The 27,531-nt window shown below is 42.4% G+C and overlaps 1 protein-coding gene across 1 annotated transcript; it reads left to right on the forward strand.

The window, feature by feature from the left end:
- Positions 1 to 680: 680 nt before the first annotated feature.
- Positions 681 to 27,531, forward strand: LOC147013094 (DBIRD complex subunit ZNF326-like). Its single transcript, XM_085854673.1, has 10 exons — positions 681 to 946; positions 6,256 to 6,289; positions 16,710 to 16,800; positions 16,903 to 17,014; positions 21,548 to 21,608; positions 22,548 to 22,701; positions 22,938 to 23,022; positions 24,687 to 24,817; positions 26,619 to 26,714; positions 26,905 to 27,531. The coding sequence occupies exons 1-10, from the start codon at positions 940 to 942 to the stop codon at positions 27,118 to 27,120; spliced, it is 987 nt and encodes a 328-aa protein (XP_085710799.1). The 5' UTR covers positions 681 to 939; the 3' UTR covers positions 27,121 to 27,531.

The following is a 27,531-nucleotide window of genomic DNA, read 5'->3' on the forward strand; positions in this document are numbered from 1 at the left end:
ATTACTCAACAGAGGGGGCTTCAGTACCCATGATTCAGTGCGCGGGCGCCATATTGGTTGGCAGCTGAAGAACTGAGAAAAGGGAAACAAGAACGAACAGTAACAAAGCCAAATCATTATAAAGCGAAACGTTCCATTACACATTACAGTAAGTGACGAGGACGACGAGATAAACGTGCGAGTTTGTGGACCGACTGATCCTGTCGTTACCACAGAAGTGAATGGAGCCAACATTGCGGCGCGCACAGCATTGTGGGATTATTCTGAAAACCCTCGATCGGTGTTTTGACGAGAGGGCAACAGGTGTGCGGGTTTTCAGATTTCACTTGCCAACTATAATTCCTATATTAGGTGCGAGTACACCTTCGGGATGAAACAGCACCGGCACGTGGATAATTAATGGACCCGTTACGCTCTTTTTTTTTTTCTGTCGACATTTCCTTGTATAAATAAATAAAAAATGCAGTGTATTCGGTCCTTTTAAATATTGTGAAAAGTAACGTCGTTGCTCATTGTCGTACTTCTAGTCTGCTATCGAGCGGCGACCTGCTTTGTCATGAGGACAAACAAAAAAAAAAAACAGAGAAAGATTATTTGCACAATTTTTTACCGCCATGGCGGTGTAATTCGCGCCAGTTCGCATCCGGACGTCATTCAGCGAATATGTACGATCGTTTACAAAAGTACCACACGTATTTGTTTATATTTAATTGTTTCAATGAGGGGATGATATATAACCCCGATTCCACGGAAAGGATCAACATAAACAAAAATTGAAAAAAATTATATTAAATTTTTTTTTTTTTTCTTAGTTGTGAAACTCGCGTCGTTAAAGAAATACGATCCGTAAAGCGCAATAAAGAAATAAAGGGCGAGAGGAGGAGTGTGAGAGTGAGAAAGTGAAGACCGTTTTGAATTGAGACCTTGGAGGTGTTCAGCATGTCTGGTAGGTGGTTTCCGTGGACGAGTGAAACATGATCGCTGTGTGATTTCCTTATAATACGAGGTGGACGGGCCGTGCGGACTTGTGGCCTGTAACATTGTACATCGATCAACGGGACACGCAACATCCTCGTTTCCTGGCAGTTCGATGTGCAGAGGAACGGGGGGGTGGTGGGGGTGGTGGTGGTGGTGGTGGTGGTGGTGGTGGTGGTGGTGGTGGTGGTGGTGGTGGTGGTGGTGGTGATTTCTTATTAAAAATGGGATTGGAGAGGGCTCGGTACAGAATCCCCAAGTAGACGGGACAAAACGTTCGTGTCCACTATTTAATCCCTCGTCTCATTTACACCGGGTCTCCACCTGGAAGACTAATCTATCTATAATTGTGTCTGTGTCTGTGTCTGTGTGACCGCTGTTTCTCGACAACCACTGGTCCAATCTAATTGAAACTTGCCATGTATATTGCTGGGGACCTGAGGATGTGCCTTTTCAAGGTTTGATATTAATCGGACAAGTGCTTCCCAAGTTATGGCCATTTATTTGCCAAACCAATCACAGGACACGTTGCTGCGTAGGCGTGGCCGATGGGGAAAGGGCGCCATTTAGTTACCAATGACAGGACATGTTGCTGCGTAGGCGTGGCCGATGGGGAAAGGGCGCCATTTAGTTACCAATGACAGGACACGTTGCTGTGTAGGCGTGGCCGTTGGGGAAGAGATCCTCAGTTACTATTGACAGGACACATTGCTTGGCATTTTGCACCCACAGTATCTATCTTCTATCTGTAATTCCAGCAATTTCTGTTTGTTTGCCTTTTGAAGGTTTGAAATTAATCGGACAAGTGGTTCCCAAGTTATGGCCAAGTTAGAGCGCATTCCCCATTAGGGGTTACAATATACGGACTTCCGGATAGTGATGACTTTTACTGTATTAATATGGAATAGGCAAAGCCTAGAAGCGAACGTAGAATTCTTCTTGCATTCGCTTCTGACGTTACCAATTACCTCAACATTACCTTCACAACAAGAACTACACCGCCGAGAACAGGATCTCATCTGAAAGAAAAAATAATATCCTCAACATTACCTTCACAACGACAACTACACCACCTAGAACAGGATCTCATCTAAAAAAAAAAATTTCCTCAACATTACCTTCACAACAACAACAACTACACTGCCAAGAACAGGATCTCATCTCAAAAAAGAAATACTAGATTGAACGTAGAAGTCTTCTTGCATTCGCTTCTGACTTTACCTATAACTTGTTCACAACTGTATACGCAATTTCCGGTTACTTAGGCCTGGATTCGGGATCAGCGATCAAATAATGTAAATCACGATTAAAAATTATTTGTTGATGATGCGGGAGATATCTTTATTAAAATCAGTGGAGGAAATATACACCATGTCTGATATTATTTGGGTCTTTCATGTCTCCGACGATGCCTTTATCTCCCGGCATGCATCATTCCCCATGACAAAAACCGGAAACAAAAAAAAAAAACGGAAGCAAAAGGGTCATAGGCAACGACACGGATTCCAAATTGCCATGGTATTGTGTTGTTGTTGTTTCCTATTCTCTCATGTGCACGCGTTAAGTAATATTCACAAGATAGAAATAAAACCCAATCGTGTTTATACACCGCACAGCGTTTAAAAACAACCGGAAGCAAAAGGGTCATAGCCAACCACACGGATTCGAAATCGTCAGGGGTATTGTGTTGTTGTTGTTTCCTATTCTCTCATGTGCACGCGTTAAGTATGAAGCTCACTGCGTTCACTATAATAATTTCTTGATTTCTTATGCGCATCTATAGATAAACACAATGCCCCAATCCAGTCGTCGTTTACGAGAGCGAAGGAATGGCCTGTGTAGTTGTTTGAAAGTTGGGTTTTTTTTTGCATGTACGGCCACGCACGTACGGGCACGCGAGAGCAAATGAACGGCCTGTTTGGTTGTTGTTTCTGGCATGCGGTTTGAAAGATTTTTTTTTTTTTTGTACTTGCGGCCACGCACGTACGGGCACACACTAGTGTAAACTATTACAAAAAAACCACTAGGCCTATAACAGACAACATTTATTATCTCCACGCTTTTTAAAACTGGGGGTGGGGGGGGGGGATATTGTAATCGGCTCTGTCTGTCTGTCTGTCTGTCTGTCTGTCTGTCTGTCTGTCTGTCTGTCTGTCTATCCGTCTGTCCTTCATGCTATCTCCTCCTAAACGGTTGGGCAGAAATTCCCCAAACTTGGTCGTTATGATCAACACATGGCATGAAGGTGCAAGAGCAGTCAAAAATTCAAGTCCCAAAAAAATGCAATTACAGGCACATGTTTAAACATTTTTTAATAAAACTTTGTATATGCAATCAACATTGGGGACGCATGAAATATGTAACGATTTTTTTGGATTTGACCTCGGTTCATTCCCCAGGGGGTGGGGAATTAGCGTCATAGGTGTCAAAATGAAGAAAAAAATTTTCTCAAAATTTGATATTAGGTCATTTCTTAGTGGAAATTTTTGCCATCTTTCAACTTTGCTTTAGGTGGGAAGTGTGGGTATTTGCGATGGCCGTGTCATCGACTTCGCTCTACTTTATATACAGTATTCTTGAGGAAAATGGCAGGGGCATAGAAGAGGCCCCTTTATATGGTATGTGTCACGTGGCAAACTACATAAAAAAGGGGCATTCCATAGCTTGTGGAAAATGCCAGACGATAGAAAATAAGGCACATTCAAAAAAAATCTCGTGTTCATGCTGTACTTCTGTCGGCGTGTAGCATCATGTGTCAGACCACACACCTTGTGGTCTTAGGAGGAACCAAGTAATGCTCTCGAAAAGTTCATATATTGCTACTGTAAAGGGGTACCAACTTTTTTAACAAATTAATCACACACATGCACATTATCTTATGGCTTTTCATTTTCAAGGTACACAAAAAACTTAACGTACTGACGGGTTTTAACCGATATATGTCGGGCGCCCCTTTATATGAACTTTTCTCGAGTATTACTTGGTTCCTCCGAGGAACACAAGGGGTAGTATAACATGAAGAAGAGATTTTTTTTGAATGTGCCTTATTTTCTATGCCCCTGGCATTTTCCACAAACCATGGAATGTCCCTTCTTAAAGCCCCTGTCACACCTTGACGATTTAGCCAGCATATGGCAACGTATCAAAATTGATCTAAAACGCTGGCGTACGCTGAACTATTGATGTTTTTTTCAGTTTTTGGCATATATTAACGAGTTGGACGTATGCATAACGTATTAGTAACGTACACAGAACGTTTCAATAAGTTATAGATAACATACCAACGAATGCTTAGCGTGTTGTCGGCGTTCACAACTTATGCCCAACGATAGTCTAACTTATGCAGAGCACGGCAGAGTATCGCAGACGATCACGTGACGTAGCCTATTAAAATGCTCCTAAAAAAACATCGAAGTGTCAACATCACCGTCATGCCGAAGAAGAAGAAAAAAAACAAAAAACATGGAGTCTGGAACACTGACGGATTCCTCCTGTGAAGCCCATTTTTAGATACCAATTCCCCTAAACGCTGCGAATACGCCATTATATGGTAGCTGTAAGTTAGAAACGCGTTCAGCAAGTTCTGTGGTCATCCGGAAGACGTCATATACGTCTACATACATCAATATGCGTTGGAGATACGTAACACATAGGTTCAAAGCACATTACTCGTAGGTTAGAAATAAATTTCGGGTACGCTAGACATTACCTCGACGTATTTCGACTTGTGAGTAACTTACAAGTAACGTGTGTCGACGTGTCAACGATCGCTTAACGTGCCTACAACTTATGGCCAGCGTATGCGGAACGTGTGAGTCAGACGCTGGCATACGTCGGAAAATTTTGAGCATGCACAAAATTTGTTGACGAGCTCGGCGTACTACGATGTATGCCAGCGTGCTCTTAACGTATAAAAAACTTACCCATAATGTATTCGACGTGTGCCAGTGTATTCGCCAAATTTTTCAAACGTCAGCATACGCTGGCTAAAACGTCAAGGTGTGACAGCCCCTTTACTACTGTTTTCCACATGCCACATACCATATAAAAGGGGCCTTTTCTATGGCCCTAGAATTTTCCCCAAGAATATAATGGGTTATGAAGGTTGTGGTCAAGTTTCATCAAAATTGTGTTTGTTGTTTTGGAGAAGAGAGCAAATACATATTTTGGGGGGGGGCAACCCCACCCCCCCTCCCCGGAGGAATTTTCAGCCCCTGTGTTAAAGTTGCATAGAGAGATACCGATCCATATAAAGGGAGGGGTACTTCATGCTTCCCTTGATTGCTGCAGGAATCTCTGCTTCTGATAACACTGCCATTGCATACTTGTATCGCACAAGAACAGAACTCAAGGTAATAGCTAATGAGCAAAAACTATCAATCAAAAAAGCAAAAACTATGGCATTGAGGTGGAATTTGTTTTGAAAGTCATTAATTAGACAAATTGGCCGATGTATATTCCAAGTTTCACCTAGTTTTAATGAATAGCTTTTGAGATACGAGTGCCAACACATTTTAGGTGGATGGATGGACAGGCTGACAGACACCAACATGAATTTCAAGGTTTTTCTTTAAAAACTGAAGAATGCCGAAATGGACGTTGCTGAAATTTGGAACATATTACATCGACGTACAAAGGATTTACTTCCGAAATTTGCAGCCAATTTTTACCAGTAGAAGCTGAGAAACGAATTTTCAGTCCCTGTGTTAAATTTGCATACAGAGAAACCATCCCATGTCAAGAGGGGAGCGCTTTGCACCTCCCTTGATTTATTTTTATACACTTCATCATTGATAACGACCTACCACCTTTAATTATTTATTTCTATACCCCTTACCTCTCCACATTTATTTGTTTATTTACATGTAAAATCTACACATCCCATTTTAAGGTGAGTTTGGGGATCTAAACATCCCCTTTGATCTTCCTCTTGCATATGGCAGCTTGGCTGCCGCATGGCCATCATTTTGTTGGGCTGCGACTATGCCGCCGATGCTGTGCTCCTCTCCCAGTACACTGGTACTCATTTCACTGACCTCAGAAGGATGACAGGATAAGTCAACCACACCTGGTTTTCATTCAGCATCCAGCGGAGCTAAAACTCAGGACCCGAAGATTCCAAGCCAGCCACCCTAACCACGAAGCCAACACCAGGCTTCATTCATCCCCTTCGATGAAGACTTGCGTCGTTGTTGTTTTTATAAGGTGTGGTGCATCTCCTGTGTGTGTGCAATCGTGTCTTTTTATAACTTGTTATTGTTTTTTTGTTTTTTTTCCCAGCAACGGGAAGGAGTTTTGGACGAAATAACCCTGGGTAAGTTCATTCTGCACATTATTACCTCCGCCACCGAAGGTGAAGGTGGTTATGTTTTCACCCCTTTCTGTTTGTTTGTTTGTCTGTTTGTGTACAGGATATCTCAAAAGTTGTGGATGGATTCAGATGAAATTTGGTGGGCAGATTGGGTGTGTGACAAGGACGAACTGATTCCATTTTGGTGAATATCCGTATCTGCATCAGGCTACTAGAATTTTTGAAGTCATTCTTCACCATTGATAAATAGGACCAAAACTGATATATCGCACAATATCTCAAAAATTTGTGGACGGATTCGGACGAAACTTTGTGGACATGTTTGGTGTTTGAGAAGGAAGAGTTGATTAAATTTTGGTGAAGATCCGAATCCGGATCCGGATCTGATAATTTTTTATTTGATTCTTCACCATTGAGAGATCGGGCCAAAAACGATATAGTACTGCATAGTATGATATTTTAAAAATGTATTGGGTTCTCGTGGATCAGGCATTGCGTGGCGGAGGTATGCGCTCTACCGAGTGCCCTTCTAGTTTATGATATAACTGTGCTTTTTGTGAAACTATTTCTTAAATTACTAAACAGATGTCATGTTTGTTGGGATCATCTTCACAAAGTGCAGGTTTCCCAGATTTGTACACTGCAGACAGTTGAGAAATGCATGTTACTTTTCTTAACTTGTAAATTTCTGCAGACATCTGTTCCTTTGTTTTTTTTTTTTTCTTGCCTCTTGTTGGTGGGAAAGTTGAACAGAGCTGTTTGTTTTATAATTGTGAAATTCGGTTTTATCACACACTGCAAAACAGCTTTTGGAAAATGCACAAAATGTTCTGTAATAATGTGATGACACAAGCTTTCAAACAAATAAAACAAAACGGTATTTCTCATGTGATGAAAAAGCTAATCCTAGTGTATTGCAGCACACAGTGCCGGGGTACGTACATGACAATGTTTTGCCGTACATCTTGGTATATCCACTCTTGAAGAGAACTCCCTTTTTATACAGTGGACTAAGGCTCATGGTGGCGCTTGTACATAAATTGCATGAACAACAAATACATCAGGAGATGTCAGTATACCTCTATATTGTTGCCTGCACTGCCCCCATATTGACCATTTCTTCATATCCACAACGGCAGCTGTGACCAAGCACGCCATATATAGAGGAACTCCTCAAATGACCACACTTGAGGCAATTTGGTCGCCAAATGCACCCAAGCAGAGAATGGCCTTTGCATTCTGAACAAGGTCGAACAAGGCAGGTGAGGAATTGGGAAAATTACACCAATTCAATTCCTCCAGGGGTTGTCAATTAAACCAAAAACGGTTTGTGCAAGAAGGATGGCAGGTGCAGACGCACACACATCAACTTAGGAATACGTACATCATAAAGACAGTAGACTTCCTATGTCGGGATAGCACGGACACTCCATAGGTTTCATGCAACACAAATCTTCCAAAAAAAATAAAAATAAAAATCGACCAAGATACAAATGTATAAACTTATAAGGTTGTCTTACCAGTTGTCTGCAGAGGATTTCACATCCATCAACATCCATGAACCGATTCAAAAGCATCGCTGCAGTCCAAAACTGACCCAAACCAGCCCATTTGTAATTCTCCTTCTCTTTCTTTTTCTTAATCTTCTTCTTTTCAGACAGCTAACCCAAATTTGGTTGAAGCTCAGTATCTGCTTTAAATATGAATCTACTGTATTTTACAGTGGTAAGGTCCATGACTACTCAAAAATTTTAAAACTTGAAAGGATTCCACAAAGTAGGCATAGCTGGACACCGATGCATCGGCCATAGGCCAATGAAGGGCCAAGACTGGTGGGTGGGATAATGCATGTCAATGAGCCTGTTGGGGGTGGTCCTTTTGTGACACAATTGGCCGAGGGTCAATCACACCTATGTGGGTGTGGTTAACGGTGGAATATTATTGCTGCCTATTGTATAGTTATGGTCGCCTATCAGTCCGGATAACTCCGATCTAAGTATGGTGAGTCGCTAAGCGACCACAATAGTCCCTCGTCCCCAGAACTTCTTGCCGTACTCCAACGCCCAGAGCCGTGTTACCACATAAGATGAAGTTCCCGGTACATGCGAGTATTGTGCCAGTCGGCAGTCACATGACATCTTATTTATTGGTGAGCTGAACCAAGTCACGTGACTGTGATCTTAACTATGGGCCATTCACTAGATCAATCAGATCACCTTAGCTGCTATGTTCCAGTGTCTCAATGTGAGCAGGATGAGTCGGGAGACAAGTTTGATTTAACAAGTGTATTCAAAGAAGAAAAACACACACACACACACACACACACACACACACACACACACACACACACACACACACACACACACACACACACACACACACACACACACACACACCCACACACACACACACACACACACACACACACACACACCAGCAATCAACCCCGTTTCCCACTACGCGTACACTCACAACCCACAGAATAGTGGATATATACAAGCAACTTAACACTATAATAGGGCACACAGACATCCAACAATAAACAAGTGAAATCCTTCAATACAGCGCGTGTGGTGAAGCAAATGAGTACACGAATGTTAAAATATTGTTGCGAATTCGCGCCCGCCGGCATGCGAACGGCCACGTGACTCGAATCGCGGCACGTCGCCCACCGGACGGACAATTCTGTCGTGACCCTCTCGGACTAACGCCGGGAGCTAGTCACGGGTGGGCATTTCGGCCTCACCACGATCGTGCCAATCGTTCACTCGCGTGGGATAGGGTTGTTCGCCAAACTCGACCTACCTAAGTACCCACGCGGAGGGTAGACCGGGCGATCGCACCTCTCCGCAGGTCGACTCCGGACACGGGCCGCTTAAGCGATCCGTTCCGTACTATCGGGATAACCGAGCGGTGTTATCGTCGGCCTCGACGGTTCCGATTAATTATCGGGCGTATTAAGCCCACTACCAACCCTTTACGTGAAGCAAGATGGAGATTCAATTAAAGAAAAGACGAAGCGAAACGGGAAAACAGTTCAACATGATGCACATTTATTCTGCGGCACATGGAGAGCACACATATACAATTAAAACAATTATGCACAAAAAGCAAATGTAACAAAAGAAACAATGACGCAGAGATACTACCGAAATAAGACCGACACACGGCAACACTTAACAGTTTTACTTCACCAGACTGGCGCCACACACACACACGTTTACACAGAAACAAAAGAAAAGGGCCACCCTCAAAGACAAGGGGGCAGATGGGGCCTGTGGGTCAATATTTGCGCGGGACCTGAAAGAGCGGTCAGGTCCGCAAGACCGGGTGGGTCCTACCCGTGTCTTTGTGATGAGCGGCAAATGTGGCAGCGCGGCGGTGCCCCGACTTCGTGCTCCTTCGCGGGTTTCGTTGGCACTGCTTGGACTGGGGTGGGAACGGGGCCCCCTTTTCGCACTATCTCAGCGCGGGGGAAAAAGGGGGGGGGAATTGTTGATGCTCTGAGGAAAGAGTATAGCTGGCTTGCTTGGGTCCCGTGACGAGCGATTCCACCGCGACCTCGTCGCTGACCAACGTCTTCCTTGCCTCGGACCCGAACTCCTCGGTCTCTTCCCCCAATTCTCCTCAGCCGACTGCCGAAAACCACCAGGACGCCCTCTCCTCCCGACTCCACTCCGCGCTCCAAACTGACTCTGCCCAAAACTCTCTGCGCTCTTCCAAGGCCGACTCTGCGCTCTTCCAAGGCCGACTCTGCGCTCTCCCAAGGCCGGGTCTCCGCTCTTCCAAGGCCGACTCTGCTCTTCTGCCACTCTCCGCTCTTCCAAGGCCGACTCTGCCTTTTCTGCCACTCTCCGCTCTTCCAAGGCCGACTCTGCCCAAACCGACTCTGCTGAGATTCGCCTTGCGCTCGGCGCTTTATAGGCCAGCAGGAGAACCCATATGCAAGTTTCTGGATCAGGACGAGCTCGGGGGTGGAGCCACGCTCGCCCATTGTATAGAGGAAAAGGGGCGTGAATCTCCCCTAATACTAGAATTTGCATATCTCGATTCCACACAGACGCGCCTGGAGGCGGGGCCAAACCGCCCCGCGCTTGCTGATTGGACGGATCAGAAGTGGGCGTGTAGCATTCCTGATCCGAATTCTCCTCTGAAAGGCCGTATTTTGCACTCGCGTCCCATACGAGCCCAGGACAGCCTGACGCTCGGTGCTCCCAGGTGGTGCGGGAATGGCCGCAGAAGGAGAGAGGTGAAGGTGGTGGAGGGTTTATGGTGGTGGTTTATGGCCCTGGTGGCGTTTGGAATGGCGGTGATGCGATGTTTGCGGGAGCGAGTTGTGAAGGTAAAGATCGTGGCTGTTGGCGTTGTTGTTGTTGTTGTTGTTGTGAAGCGACGTTGTGGTTGGTGGTTGTTGTGTGATGGCGGTTGAGACGTGGTTGGTTCAAAATAAAGATAGAACAGAAAAACGGCTATCTCAAAGCGTCGCAGCCTGAATGAATCACATTTATTCCCTCTAAACAACGGGTTTGGGGCTAACTACACATGTACTTACAGAGATATCTCACCTACGGGACCTGAATGGTGGTTTGCGAATTTCCACAACCGCAACAATATGCAATTTATGCTTTTTCAGTTGAAAAACAATTAAAAAGCGTACTTAATATTTGAAATGTAAAAATCTTGTTATTATTGTGATAAGCACCTTTATATATAACAGAAGGAATGAAATCGTTCGATACAGCGTCGCAGGCGGCTGCAAAAGAATGATGTGAAATAAGAAGAACTTAGCTTTCAGCATTCGGCGCAAAATGTCATGGTGGGCAGAAATGACGTCTTTCGTTCGTTCGTACATGAGATGGGAGCGTTTCTTGGTTTTTTTCCGTCAAGCAATAAATTCAATGGTTTTCACATATATATATATATATATATATATATATATATATATATATATATATATATATATATATATATATATATATATATATATATATATATATATATATATATATATATAACACATTAGTTTCACAAATTTCCATTGAAAAAAGGCTGTCTTGTGTGAATCTAAGGTGTTGTTCATGCGGAAACCGGCAAATTATTATTATATTGGCCGTCTCTTCGGATTTTTCCGTCAGTTGTCTGCCCATGAATACTCGGGTATTTCCGTCAATTGTTTCCGTCAGTTGTCGCCATTTCTGTCTAGGTTACGCACTGCCATCTACCGGACGGCGGTCACTTGAGGTGCGTGGGGGGGGGGGGGGGACACCGGAGACATGGTAGACACCAGGGACATTTCAAACTCTGTGAAATTGTTTACCAGCGCACGCGCTGTAAAAAGAGTAAGTGAGAAAGAAAGAGTATGGGTGGATAAGTCAGACCTCCTCTAACCTTGGGGACAGCTCTGGGGAGCCTGCACAGCCCCCTATGGATAACATTCTGTGACGGCCCATGGATCTTGAAGGGTTGAGCTGCCTCCCGCTCTTCTCCTCTGTGTGCACCAGCTTGTCCCATGCAGAGTGGCTCGTCGCAAACCCGGCATGATGGTAGATTAGGTAGGGCAGGTTAATGGCAGCAGGCAGAGACAGCTCCTTCAGATGATCGTCCAGACGCAAGAGAGTGAGAGAGACCCAGACTGTCCGACTAGACCAGATGAGGCGAGAACAGATGATCAACCAGAGACAAAGTTCAACCCAAGGTCAACCGACAGACCAGCGATGATGACAATCCAAGACAAACCCAGACAGACAGACCCAGACTGAATGTTTGCAAGCAAGGACTTTCATTACCCTCTGCCTGTTTGTAACTCCACCCGTTTTTTATTCTTGATCTACAAATATGCATATGACCCTGATCCCATTGGTCGGTTGCTCGAGGGCACATGTTGTCCTCTCACCTAACGCGATCGGCCGCACGTGGTGAGTTTCGTGATCCCTCCCACTGATTGGTCCTGCCTTATAGACATGCCTGAGATGTTTAATTTGGGTAGGGTCCAGTGTCTAATCCTGCTTTACCTTCCCGGCAAATTAAACAACCCCATTTCAGGACTGCGCTTCCCAATGTGCCACCTTGATCAAAATACAGCCAAGTGTTACCTTAAGTGGACACACTGGCTAATGGCTACCCATGTTGGACCGGCAGGGACGAACTTCCTGTTACTACACACTATGTCTATCCAATAGAAGCAGACAACTGAACAGTTTGGAAAAGGTTTATAATAATTAATAATGAAGAGCACGCATGTACAAGCAGTGTCACAACAGAGAAATCCTTTTACTTCCTTCCTTCCTACTATGCACATAAGCCCCTCCTACTCAGTCACTTGTCACATATATGAATGGAAACCACAGTCATTCCAGGAAACAAGAGGAGAAAAAGGGACAAAGAGAGGAGAGAAGAAGACTGGTCATATTTGCGGCCCCTTGCTCACCTGCGTGTAAGCCGGAGGTAAAGTGAGTGCAAGTAAAGGGAATGGGGGGTGGGGAAGAGAGTGCAATGTAAAGTTTTGAGAGGGGCCAGGGTGAATGCGTGTAGCATTAGATTATATGGCGTGAGGTGAAACAATCAGTGAGCCCTGAAAAGGGCAGTTGTTGCTTTGCATTGACTGCTTGTTCGTCCAAAGGGAACGGGGTATAATAGAGACAGTAAGAGAAAGATCACATAAACCAGTGTCTTTGGACAACGTGCCTGTGAACTCTCCACTGGATTGGCCCGTCTGCCTCGGCACTGGACTTTGCTCGCTCTCGCTTGTCCACCAGCTTGTTCTGCAGACACCAACTCGTTCAACTTCTCCGTTCCCAGGTGCATGCCGTTCTAGACTCTGGTTCGGACTTTTATAGCTCAATGCTGCTCTCCACCATGGCCGGATGTCTCATTCCTTTTGCTCTCTTATGGGACGTCAGGGCCTCGGAGGCGTGGCTGGTGAAAAGGTGTGACATCGTGCCTCGATAAGGTTTCCCCATTTCACTGCACAATGTACTACGGAGATAACTATACGAGGGTTTCTTTACGTGGCTTGGTTTGTGCTTCACCGGGTCCACTGAAAACCGTCACAATATATAGCACGATGTCTCAAAAAGTTATGGACAGATTGTGACAACACTTGGTGGATGAGTTGGGTCAGTGACAAGTACAAGCTGATTAGATTTTGGTTCAGGTCCGGATACATATCCAACCTATCATTACCTCTGCCACCAAAGGTGGATAGAGGTTGTTTTCACCCCTGTTTGTCTGTGAGTAGGACATTGAAAAATGGTATGGATGGATTCGGACGAAATTTGGTGGACAAGTTGGGTGTGTGACGAGCACAAATTAATTAGATTTTGGTGAAGATTCGGATCTGCATCCGGATACTAGAATTTCAAAGTTTAGCCTGGCGGAAGTCCCAATTGTAACCATCACCAGAATGTGTGCATATGATATTTGCACATTTTCAAAATATATTTACGTGGGCAACACATTATTTTGGATGTACTAACTTGGATCAATGTGCATGGACAAACATGATGTCCATGCAGACATTGACAAGTGTAGTTGAAAAAAGCAAAAACAGATCTACCAGCTGGACGCATGCTTGTGGATGACGTGCACAAATAAATAATACAGATGCATCACTGAAGTGCAAACAAATCGATGAAGTGCAGAAGCGTTGAGGATATGTTTCACGATATGAATCATCATTTCCATGACCGGATTAAGTGAAACCTTGCTTGCAGACAAGATTTCCTTTGCAGATAGAAGCTGTGCTTCAAAATCATCAACTCTGCCTTGAATTGCTGTGAGTCTCATGGTAATGCTTCTTTGAACTTTCCATCTGATGCTGCAAACTGCAAGATCCAGCACACGACATGTGAGGGAACAATGTACATCACAAGATACACGAGGGTTGCTGAACAAGCAAAATATACATCGTTTACACGACGAACAACAAATATATCAATGGAAGGAAAACAGAGAAGAGTTAAAATGAGCCTTGCTATGCCTACGTACCTTTCCAGAGACTGTGAAAGCTGATCACCACGAGACTTCTGTGCTTGAGCGTGTTGTTGACAAAGAAATTCATTCTTTCCTTCTGTGATTGTGTGCGATACCCTTTCAATCTTCGACTGTGAATTGACTTCACTTAGTTGCACCTGACAACAGTGTACACTGTTTGGGTTACTCCATCCTCAAATTGGTAAAACGCATTTGTTTTACCTATTTACCTCCGAGTCCCAGCAGCAACAGAAACTTATTCCAACATTAAAGTGTAAATTTTAGTTTTAGGTTATTATTAAACTCACACGAAAGGGTAAATAGCCTGATGTTGATCAGGTGACAATTATTTTTTTGAATAGCCCACTCCCAGTGGACACCCAAGTAAAACAAAACATGGAAGGACTGGAGTCTCATGAGTTTCTCTCGATGGCTTTCAGAGGTGAATTATCTAAGGCCATTCATTGTACTATGAGAAGCTGTTAGAAGAAGACAGCCAGACATAAACTCACCTGACGTTTGCGGAGAAGGTCACGGTGTGGACAACACTGTTCCAGTTCAACAGCCTGACTCTGAAAGAGCTTGGCCTGCTTCACTATCTTAGCATCTGCTTCGTTGATTTGACGATGCAGAATGTTTATCCTCTTCTCTTGTTCCTGCCGCATTTTCAAATCATCAATTTGCGATACACAACATGAACATGTGACCTTACATAAATCAGGGGCCTGTGCCCCAGAATGTGTGCAAATGATATTTGCACATTTTCAAAACATATTTACGTGGGCAACACATTATTTTGTATGTACTAACATGTATCAATGTGCATGGACAAACATGATGTCCATGCAGAAATTGACAAGTGTAGTTGAAAAATGCAAAAACAGATGTACCTGGTGGACGCACACTTGTGGATGACGTGCACAAATAAATAATACAGATGCATCAATGAAGTGTAAACAAATCAATGCTGTAGCTGTAGCGCTCGACCGAGTGCAGTTCGAGTTCAACTTTGCTCTAGGTGGAAAGTGTGGGGATTGGCGATGGCGTTCCATTGATTTCGCTCCAGTTTAGTTTGAAAAGAAATTTAAAAAAATCTTTTTTTATTTATTTTATTTTTAAATGTTTTCGGGTTGTCTGTCCGACTATGCTAATTTTCTCTGTTTTTCTCTGCAAACACTTATCTGATTGACACAAAATTTTCACCATAGGTGCGACTACTCATGTAGAATGTTTTCATGATAATTTTGATGTCATAGGTCACGTGACGTGACAGCCACGTTGGAAAAAAGGAAAAACTTTGGACTCTGTATCTCTGAAACCGCTCCATGGAAAAAATGGAATCTTGGCACGTGTGAAGTACTCCCAATGGGAAACAAGTTTGATTTTTTTTTTTTTTTGGTGTTGTCATAGGTGGCTTCGTTATGATGTCATCATTTCATACATCAAACACTTTATCCAATCAGTATGAAAAAATTTGAGGGTCTTCTATGGCTAAATTGTATAGGGGAAAAAGATTGATGACGTCATCTGGCAGTCATATTTTTTTAAACATAAAATCTTCCAAAAATCCTCTTTTCTTAAATGGCTGAGATCAAGGTGAAACTTCATAGGTATGATCGTCCATCAATGAGGAACAAAAAGTTCTCTACCTATGATGTCATAGGTCACATGTTTGGCAGCTATGATTTATGAAGAATAAACCTTTAAAAATCCTCTCCTCCAGAACAGCTTGACAGATCGAGGGGAAACTTCACCCACATGTTCCCCAAGCCTTGGATACCAGGGTGTTCACAAATAATTAATAGGTCACATGGTTTGGCAACCATATTCGATTGAAGGAAAATCTTAAAAAAAATTATTTCTTTTGAATCACTCAATCAATCGACATGAAATGTCACAATTGTGATCTAGTAGTCATGTGGAATATATGTTTTAAATTTCAACCTGATCGGACGCATGGTCTGGCTGTCAGAATTATTTAACATTTTTGAATCTGAGTTCAGGGATTTAAATCAAACTTGGTACAAGTATTATAATGATGTAATAATGTGGTGGAGGTATATCTGTCAACATCGTGACGTCGAAGATTGCTGTTCTAGTTATTGACTGGAATGGGTCCGATGGCATCACCCTTGCATGCATTTCCTAGTAGTTCATAATCGGTAAAACAAGTTGATTCCAGACAGGACTTGTGTGCCAATGACAGCAAGATCATGGTTCTATCTCATTGAAATCTCACTGGTTCAAAACTGATGTTGCGTTGACCATTTTACTGAATGTAATTATTCATCAGACAATTGGGTGTAACTGTGTTTTCACTGTTATATCCACTTGTTTGTGAAGGTTATTGTGATCGTAACTGCAGAAAGGTTTTTTGACAACGATGAGTTTGAATTTCAAGGATCGAGTCATTCCCATCATGGTGTTTTGCCCATTGCTGTACTCACTGCAGGCTGTATCGGTTTGAGAGAGGAGGATACCGTATGGCTGATGAGTCTCGTGGTCGGCCATATGGGCAACACAGAGGCTTTGGGGGTTACATGGTACGTGCTCCAATGGCATGTAAACAGCTAATTTGAGAGAGTGGTATGTTTGTTGAACCTGATTGGAATGAGCATGCATTCTGAGAGAATTTTCTTTCCTAGGGAGGTGGTAAGCGATCAAGTGGTCAAGGTTCTTGGGGAAGGAAGAAGGTTGGGCATTCTCGAGGAGCTCCTTTTGCCAAGATGTTGCATTTCGATGATGATGGCAGAAAAGGTGAGCATCTTGAAAAACAATTTTACTTTCCCTCCTGCAGAACAAGCATCCTGGAACAACATGTGTTTCCTGTGGAACAAGTTGAGCCAGTGATTTTCCATTTCATAAAAATGCCTTTTCCATTTCCAAAAAAAAAACCTAAATCTGTTACAAAAATAAATTTTGTTTCGTGGTGTCAATTATAAGAAGAAGCAATTATTTGTGTGTTTGCATTGGAAAAAATCATTTTTCCTGAAGTCTCCTCACTAAATATCTTCTGCAGCTCCTCTGGGCAGTGAGTTTTGCCATTGGGATGACAGTAACATGGGGAATAATAAAATGAAAGCAAAATGATAAACAGCAGGTGGAAAATTGAGGAAACTATCCACGGGACTTGGTACTTTAAACAAAATTATTCTTGACTAGCGGAGTACCTGCCCTCCGGGCAATCTTGTTCCCAGCGTGCAGCATACTTCTGATACATCCTTTTATTTGGGCGGTGTATAGTCAACAGACCGATGCCTCGATAACTCATTAAAAATAAAATATCACCTGGGTTACATACATGAAGCAAAAACATGCATACTGCTGATGGACAAATCCTTAGTATAATTTATGGACCGGTGTTTGTGTGCTTGTTGCACTACTCCTCCTACAGTGCGAGGCTGATTCCATACAGACTTGCTGCATAGGATTAGCATTGCCCCAATTAATGTATAGGGGTGTTTTTATTTTTACTGGTGCTCTTGGGGGGGGGGGAGGGAGGAGCAAGGTGGGAAACACAAATTCTCTATATAAATGTGTATCGTGTAGCACCACCCATAGGTGGGAAAAGGTATTACAAGTCTCCACCATTTACAGTGCAGTATTCCTGTCCCCACATTTTCCAGTGCAGTGAGGTGTTTCAAATTGTGAGCAGTAAGTATGTTTTTTGCTTCAAGCACGTAACCCGGATTATTTGTTTTTATACAGAGCTGTCAATTGCCTATACACTGCCCAAGTAAAGGTATGCATCAGAAGAACGTGTTGCATGCTTGGAACAAGATCGCCCGTAGGGCAGGTACTCTGCCAGTGCAGTATAATACATCGTGGCTATATAGCTTGGATAATTTTAATTGCACTGGGCCATAGGCTGATATCAGAGGCCTGAAGTTGTGGTCTATACGTACTGTCGCCTTAACAATGCCCATGACGTATATTGGCTCCAATCCTTCAATATTTAATGATCCTTTAACAGTCGCTTTGGTTGTTTTACATTGAACGGAAAACTAAAAGGGAGGGCATGGTGATGGTGGATAATATGACACGTCCAAAGATGTTTAGGAGTTTTATTCATTTATTTATTTTATACATAGTCGAGGTTTGTGGAAGAACTAGTACACTGAACTGATCAAGACGTAACAGACAGAAACAGGACGTAAAACACGCATGAATGGGGTGGACAAGTTGGACACAGATGATGCATGGGAAAGACATGATGGATATAGAAGGAAACTCCAAGGAGGGAAAACTGGAAAATTGGAAGGAGAGATTTGTGTGGGACTAACGAGGGTAGAAAAGATAATGGTTTTGGATAGGGGATAATCTGCGATAGTGGTGAACAGCTGTCTTGAAGACCTGGAGAGAAAAATGAGATTGAAGAGGATGTGGAAATTGATTCCACAGGTGGGAAAATGGAGGAACAAATGAGTGGAGGTGAGCAGTGATCCTGGATTTAGGTTGTTTCACAGAAGGGGTTGATGGTGGACTGTGCGAACCCTGAAGAAACTGGGGGTGGACAAAGCACGGAAAGAGTATAGGGTGTAAGACCAGAAAGGAGGCAGTAGAAGGCAGAGATACCACTGACCTGTCCGTGATGGTAAAGTGATAAGCCCATAATCTCAGATTCATCGTTGTGAGGATGTGAGGCAGGGGAGTATGCCCAGACGGGAGATCAGTACTCCCTTAAGCTGTGGATGAAGGCCTTGTCGGTGGATAGGAGTTTTGGTATGCCAAGGAAGGACTTTGCATGATGGAGGATGCTCAGTTACCAAAATGGGTGATGTATTATTTTTGCAGCTTATAATTGTAGGTGGAGTCGAGCCAGCTTTCCAACCAATGGGTATAGAGTGGACATACATACATACTTGCATGCATACAAACACTTGCTCCATTATAGTATAGATTATGATGTTCGTGTAAGGTCACTTACAAAGGAAGTATGCAAATGTGGTGGATGTCAAGAACTCAATTGTCCACTCGGGCAAAGTACATAAAAAGAGAATCTTTAATTAAAAGTGCGGGGAGAACACTAATGGCAAAGCATTCAATGATCTCCGCGAACAAGAAGCCTGAAGCAATTCCTCTTATACTCATTTGACATCCCAAAAAATGGGAGGGTGAGAAGTTTGGCAATTCAATTATGGGAAGGGCTGATAAGTACAAGGTGAAAGTTTGCAGTGTTATCAATCATTATGTACCATGCCATATGCAGAGCGTTGTTGCTGCCGAAGCAGTTTCTCCGACTAGGAAGTCAGGGAAGGAATTTGGAATTTGTTCATTGTGCCGGCGATAGCTCGCCTACTCTTTGTGAATAACATTGTGGAGTCTTTAACGTCCACCAACTAATACTGGCAGATGGGATGTCCAGTTTACCATCCATCCGAGGGACGGCACACATACTGGTGAATCACCCTGCCTGTGAAACACTGGGATGACAGCTTATAGCTGGGTCGGGATTCAAACACAGGCTAGACAGCTTAGACAAGAGTGTGCATACTTCTAGACCATCCTATCAGTCCTTCATGATATTAGCTTTTGTGTTAACAAAAGAGGACAGTAGAATTCTGAAATTAATTTCAAAAATGGCTTAAGTGAATTGCTCAGTCATTCTGTGGCACGGGTACTCAGTTTGTTTTGCACAAGGGAAGCCAAAAAAATGCATGAAAATTTGATATTGTACATGGAGGTAACATGAATTTTTTTCTACAATATTATCATCATCATATAATAATCGTTCATGATGGTCGAATTGTAGGTAATACGACAGGTGTCAGCAGATCAGGATTCACAAGAAGGGAATCTGGGAATTTGTATCCTGAGTGAGCACTGCATAGCAGATCATTGGGTTATTATGTACAAGTTGTAGGTTACACAATATTCACAAATTACTTTTGTAAAAGCTCAGAAAATATAATTTATCACACTTGCAGACACACTTTCATCTATTATTTAAATATCTCTACATGTACAGACATGGCTCCTGCTCTTTAAAGAGTATATAAAACTATCAGACTACCCACCCCCCGGGTGGGTCGAGTTTGCGCATTACTTGCTGAAAAAAGTATAGTCTGTGTTTTGCAAGAAGACTATAGATGTTTGTGTGGTGTGCGCTTAAAAGGTTTTATATAGTCTAAAGGCTTAAAGCGTATGTTCCAATCGTAGTTGGTGTCTAAGGGTTTAAAGGGTCTAATCTCTCACGCATGTCAAAAGGGTCTAAAAAGATCCAAGTGGTCTAAAGCTCGAAATGGTCAAGGGTCCAAGCTGTCTCATATGTCTGAAGGGTGTAAGGGGTCTTAAGGGACTTAAGGGGTGGAAATGTTCTTTGGGTCTAAAGGATATAACGGTCGAAAGGGTGAAGGGATCTAAAGGTGTTCAAAGTGTCGAAAGAGTCTTCAAGGTAAAAGGGGTCTTGGGATCTTCAGGATCTTGAGGTCTCAAAAGTCTTGAGGGTCTTTTAGGGGTCTTCATGGTTTTAAGGGTCTTAAGGATCTTTGTGGTCTTAAAGATCTTAAGGGTCTTCGGGGTCTTCAGGGGTCTTAAGGGTCTTCGAAGGTCTAAGGGGTCGCAGCAGTCTAAGGGGTTGAAAGGTTTAAAAGGTGCACTCCAATAGTATGTAATTAATAGACTACGTGTAGTCAGGGTGCACATGATGTTCAAACAGTATGTAATTAATATACATGTAAATCATACGGCTTCACAGATGGATGGACGGATGGACGGTGTTTTTCGTTTTTAGCTCGCCTGTTCGAAGAACAGAGAGCTCTAGCGATACCCCCGGCGTGAGCATCAGCGTCAGCGTGAAAATGTTAAAGTTTTTGGTGCAAGTTATTTAGAAGCTTGCCATTCATTTAATATGTGGACGAGGATGCTGATATTTGGCATGGAGGTTCCTTTGGGGTATACTATTGGTGTAGTGAAGTTGAAATTAACAAATGACTTTAATTTTTTTTTAAATTCCAACCTAAGATGGTGTCAAAGCCACCCAATGCTTGCCTGTTTATACTAGACGCTTGCCATTCATTTAATATGTGTACTAGTTTACTGATTACAATATACAAACACATATATTGCTTTAAAATTATTTGGATCAGACTTCACTGCAATGCTTTATAAAAAAATATTATTAGACTAGTCTTTTAAAAACGATAAATGTATAAACAGGCAAGCATTGGGTGGCTTTGACACCAACTCTCTGGTTATATATACTGGTACTGTGTAGCTCTTACTTTAGTAACACTGTTGCTGATATAGCAACATATATAATGGCTTTTCATTTTGCTGTTTTTGTTGCAGCTGGTTCACAGTTCAAAAAGGGGGGTCAATCTCAGTTTGACCCTGAAGTGAGGCAAAACCCGTAAGTTTTCAATTTTTTTTTACTGCATTTGTCTTGCAGTTTGTACTTCATTTGACTTTTTTTGCTCATTGAAAATGTTGAGAGTGGATAAAATCGCCCTCTCTCTTTCTTAGCCAAATATACAATTATAAAAGAGCATGAAAAAAACAATTTCTGACATTGTCAAAATAAATACTGGAACACCTCACCATTAAAACTAGATGTGTTCCACAAAAATAGTATGGATAGTGAAAATGTGTACAGCAAAAAAGATTTTCTCATTGACATAGTGTTATAAAAATTGAAGATGCATTCCTGAGGACCTCACACAATGAAACCTAACCTAGCTAAATGCAAAAGGCATAATAACTCACGATATCAACACAGAACTTCACAAAATGTATAATTAAATGAATCCCCACCATAAATACATTGAAATAGAAGAAAAATTAGAAGGGGACTCTGACATTGCCAGATATGCCTCCACCCACATTATTACATCATTATAAACACTTGTACCAAGTTTCATTTAAATCCTTGAACCCAGATTCAAAATATATATTTTTGTCTTTTTTTTTTTTTGTCTAACAAATCGTCTTTGGGTTGTGAACGTGGCCTCCCCATGTTGCAAATTACTCCTTCGAGTTAATAAGTGTGTCAATTTTTTTGGGCGTGATTCATCAAGTTATAACCATAACCCCGAGCCGCCATTGGCTTCAGCCGAGTCAGTCTCACCTCTCGCGAGGGCTATTCTGTGAAGGCTTTGCTTTGGCGGGATCAGATTTGAGTCCTTGGGGAGTCAGGCCTGGTCGTGTTGCAATATTAATGGAACAGTTTCAGACTGGTGTCCAGGTTACGTGACATTATTCTGAGAAACAAGGTGCCCAACAATGTTGTTGCACACTTTTCATTATACTTGTGTTTTTTTTTTTTCTTTTTCTTTTTGAATCTCACTTTTAGAAACAAGTTCCTCTTGTATTGTGCTTTGTGCACCTTCAACACACTGGAGGTGAAGGAAATGGACAGCCATATGGAAGGTGACGAGCACAAAAACTCATTGCTACTTGTCGACAAGCACTTTCCGAAAGAGAAGATGCTTTCTCGCTTCCTGCATGTAGGTCTGAAATCGTACTCCTTGCAAATTCATAAATCGTAGTCTTTGCACATTCTTGTCTCCCGGCCTGTTCTCATGTGTGTGTTCTCATGTCGTCAGTTTGCTATGTGTACCGTCGCACTGACTAATAATGACATGGCACTTGAAAAAGCAGTTGAAGCCATTACAATGAACTGGTTTAAAAAACATTAAATTGGAATCTTTGACTTGATGATCTGATAGTTATTTTGGAACAGGAGAGGATCCAGATGTTAAACAAGAGAACTCAGATCAGCAAACGAATCTGGGAGGAAAAATATGGAGCATCATACAAGATCGAAGGTGGTGTAGGAGGTGTTTCCATTTTTTAAATTGACAAAGAATGAAAGTGCTTGTTCGTAATATTTTGAACTATCATTTATGAATAGAAATGCATGAGATTCAAAGTCCATATTCCTTCATCATGCGTGAGATTCAGGGTCCATATTCCTATCTTCATCTTTATCATCATTTGTAACAAGTACATGGGGCCTCAAAGTATGTTTTCATTGTTATCAGGTTTTTGTTTGTTTGTTTTTTAAAATATATATTCAGGCCAGAATGCGCTCCCCACATCATGAGATATTTAAGCATGAATAATTTGACACAAGACTGAAGAAGTTTTATTTGAATTTTTAATGCTTATTGAATATATATAAATATATACTGTATATGTATATATATATATATATATATATATATATATATATATATATATATATATATATATATATATATATATATATATATATATATATATATATATACACACACACATGACCCCCATACCCCCTAAAAAGACAGACTATAAGATGGTGTAAATGTGGGGTTTTGTTCTTCCCGTGCCAAAACCACAATGCTGATGGTGTTTCCCTGCTTGACAGTCAAGCTCAGTCGCTGCTTGAACCAGACCAGTTGCCGTATATCGCCAGTGGATGCAATGAGCCTTCTACCAATATCATTAATGATGTTGGACATAGATCGGCCATACACTCCGGTTGTTTCGATGGTGATTGGTTTAAATAAATAAGTTTGGCTGAGGCCAGCGTATTTATTGCTTTTAAGAACTTCCGCATCAGTGGCAGCTGCTCCAGCCGTTGAGGCTATATTATAAACGTGTGATTTGGCGAATGTGTCGATGCAGGTGCAATCCCAGGTTAGGCTTTTCCCATTCTTGTATGGGACAATGATCAAGCCATCTGGGCAGGTGTTTTCACCAAGGTCTACACCAAGGATTTCCAGGACAGATGGTATCCCTGCACCATAAAAGGCACGTTTGACCACATAGTTTAAGGCCGAATGTATAAAAGATCGGCCGGCACTGAAATGGCACGACAGACCATGGTGTCCAAGTGTATCCATCATGCTGCTGCATTGACATTTTTTTGCTGCTCACAGACTGATGCTCCAACTCTTAGTGTAACCGCAACCCGAAAAGATTCAGGGTCAAGCTGTGTTCCCAAATAGGGAACAGGACTGCATGAAGCCACATCCCACTTTCCGTAGTGGCTGCGGCCAAAAGACGGGCTCTGGTTACCTGATCCGCACTGTTCAACAGGCTCACAAAAGACACTCTTGCCGCCTCAACGTCCCATGCCTTTTGGCTAAGCTGGGACAGGCCTTCGGGTTCACAAATGCTGATATGGGTTGAACTCCATGACAACACTGCCGCTGTCAACTCCCCTGTTTGCGCCAAACCGCTTTCGCGGGACAGAACGGCATCGACTAAGGGGCGGGCTGCTAGCAATGAGGAGATGAAGCCAGGGAGGGCGATGTCAATAGCCCTCCTGAAACCCAGACCTCCCTGCTTAACTGGGAGCGTGGCATGCATCCAAGCAATCGTTGAAAGCAACATTAGAGATTTTACTAACGATTTTGCAAACATGCGGTCAAAAGCTCCTAGTTATCAGGTTGTTTGTTGACCAATAACATTTCTTTCAGCAACAGCACTGTTATTGTGTCTGTAGGAATGGAACTTCCAGACTGCATGCAACTTTCGGATGTTGTACGCTGCCCTGCATGTCGTTCATATATCCCTGCACTTGAGTGGGAGGTGCAGGTACACTTGCAGTCTATGCGACATGCTTCAAACTTTCAGGTTGGTCGGTGTGAGTGTGTGCATCTGCATACATGGTTGCTCGTTCTCAGGCAAGGCAGAAAACATGATCTGGCAAGCTGGAAGGTGTTCAGTATCTCAAATTTCTGGGCCTAACCATCATGTACAACCTCTACTGGGCAGCCCATATATTAAAACTGGCCTGCAAAACCAGCAACAATGTGGGTGCCTACCCTCCATTTTGATAAGTCTTTCTTCTTTAAATCTTAACTTCTCTCAGCCTAAAAGACCTTTGTTACCTCTGTTACCAAAGGTGGACTGAGGTTGTTTTCACCCCTGTTTCTCTGTTTGTCTGTCTGTCTCTTTCTTTCTGATTGTGAGCAGGATATCTCAAAAGGTTATGAATGGATTTGGCCGAAACGTGGTGGACAGGTTGGTTGTGTGCCAAGGACGGATTGATTTGATTTCCTGAAGATTTGGATCCGTATCTGGAAATGAGAATTTAAAAGTGGTTCTTCACCATTGAGAGATGGGGCGAAAAACGATATACAGTATCACACAATATCTCAAAAAGTTGTGGACAACTTGGGTGTGTGACAAGGACGAATTGATTCGATGTTGGTGAAGATCCAAATCCGGATCTGGAAAATTACAAAAAAAAATTGAAGTGATTCTTCACAATTGAGAGATTTAGCCAAAAAACGATATATAACATGATATCTCAAAAAGTCGTGATGGGTTATGACGAAATTTGGTGGATAAGGGGTAGGTGACAACAACAAGCTGATTTGATTTTGGTTCAGGTGTGGATGTATATCAGGCCTATCAGTGGGACACAAAACGTAAACTGCTCAGCCTGGCGGAGGTGTGTGCTCTACCGAGTGTCGTTCTAGTTCTGCATGAAGGTCTTATCCTCCATATGCTCAGCTTGTGCTTCCACTTGACATCTGTGTCTTCTGGATAATGTGTAATTAATTGAAGCATTCAACCCCAATGGCATCTTATACAAAGTAGAAACACAGGACTTGCTGTTCTCATTGCAGACAGGTAAGTGGCCTCTATTTTCTACCCTCCTCTCCTGAGGTATTTCTGCCTTTCCTCTTTCATCCCTTAATCCCTGTCAGCCCCTCAGTTTTATGCATTCATCCAATATAATAACACTATCCTTGAGAAACTCTCAAAATTCCAGCAGGCTGCTCACCTCCACTCATTTCTTTTTCTTCTCCAAATGTGCACCCTCCTTCCTCGGTTGGAGTAATCCCATTCTTGTCTCCAGGCCTTCATGTTGGCAGGATATCACCACCTCAGGTTACCCTACATCCTTACCAGTGATATTTCTATCCTCAATGACCCTTGTCTACTTTTCCACATCTGCTTGCAGGTTTTGCATGGAGCATTTTTGTAGTGCGAACAAAAATGTGAATTGTTGTCAGAAATGTCCATTACAAGGCTTTATTCCTTATTTGTTGTTGCAGTTTTCGATAGTGAAACTCCTCTACTTCCTATATTTGCAATTTCTCTTCCTGAAAATCTTCATTGACATTGAAATTCTGAACGGCAGATCAGTGTCCATCTCTACCAAGTGCCGTTCATCTCTACCGAATGCGTCGGATTTGAAAGTTGGCAAACTTCACATTGAAGATGACCCAGGATCCTCGTCAAGATGTTTTGCTGGTCTAAATTGATTGTAAATGTTAGAGGTGGCTCTTTTGTGGCCAAGTTGTCTTGCACTGACTTTTGTAAATGTATGGGCCACAGCAATGTAAAGCAATGTGAAGATGTAAATATACAAGTACATCTTCAATGAAGCTAATGGTCATGTGTTTTGCCTGCATCGATACAGGACATCCAGAGCAACCATTTTGAGAAGATAAGGGACATTGTGATTAAAGTACTGAACAAACGAGGAGACAATCTTCAATACGAACGCTTCAAAAAGGTTTGCATCCATCGATGTGAATGGGGTTGATTTAGGAGTAGGGTCATTAAATATGAGATGAAAAATATGACTGGCATAGACATCAAGGTGTGTTTCATTTAAGAGTGAGTGTTGGGAGTGTGAGATGCCTGGTTGGAGGGTTACAGGCCAGTGTTGTGCATGAGGACATTTTATTCACTGTCTTTGTCAGGGTGAAGATCCTTTTGCTAAAAGTTTACTTGCTTTGGAGAAAAGAGAAGAGCCAATAGTGGAAGCAAAGGAAAAGAAGCTATCCGAAACAAAAAATATGGAAAAGAAAAATCTGAAGAGAAAGAGCCATGACAAAGAAAAAGAAGAAGCAACGGAAGAAAAGCAAGAAAAAGACAAAGAGCAAGCAATGATGGAAGAAAGCTCGAGAGAAAAATAAGAGAAAAGTGAGCATAAAGAAGACCAAAAATTGGATGACCGGGATCTGTTGGAGCAACAAGAAATTTAAGTTTCTCGAGACTCCAATCAAGGTAAGGGTTGTGAGGATGGGGTGGATAAAGAAGAAGAAGAAGGAAGGCATTTGGTGGAGTTTGGAGAGGATGTTGGAGGGGATTTTGAAGATTTGTGTGAATAAGATGACATGGTGTAACAGTTGTCAAGGAAGAATTTTTTTTTTCTCCACAATTTGAAACTTAAGAAACTTTATGAGCAAGATGACGTCTCATGTCCTTGTGTGGTAATAATATAACCTTGCATACATTTTGTTCTTGCAAACATTTTGCAAAGGATTAGTTTTATGGACAATGCAATACCCCAGTAAAAGTCTCTATTGAATAAAGTTTTAAAATAA

This window comes from Eptatretus burgeri, chromosome 14 (assembly GCF_056783735.1).
Source record: "Eptatretus burgeri isolate ZD-2024b chromosome 14, Ebu_testis_v1, whole genome shotgun sequence".
Lineage (NCBI taxonomy): Eukaryota > Metazoa > Chordata > Myxini > Myxiniformes > Myxinidae > Eptatretus > Eptatretus burgeri.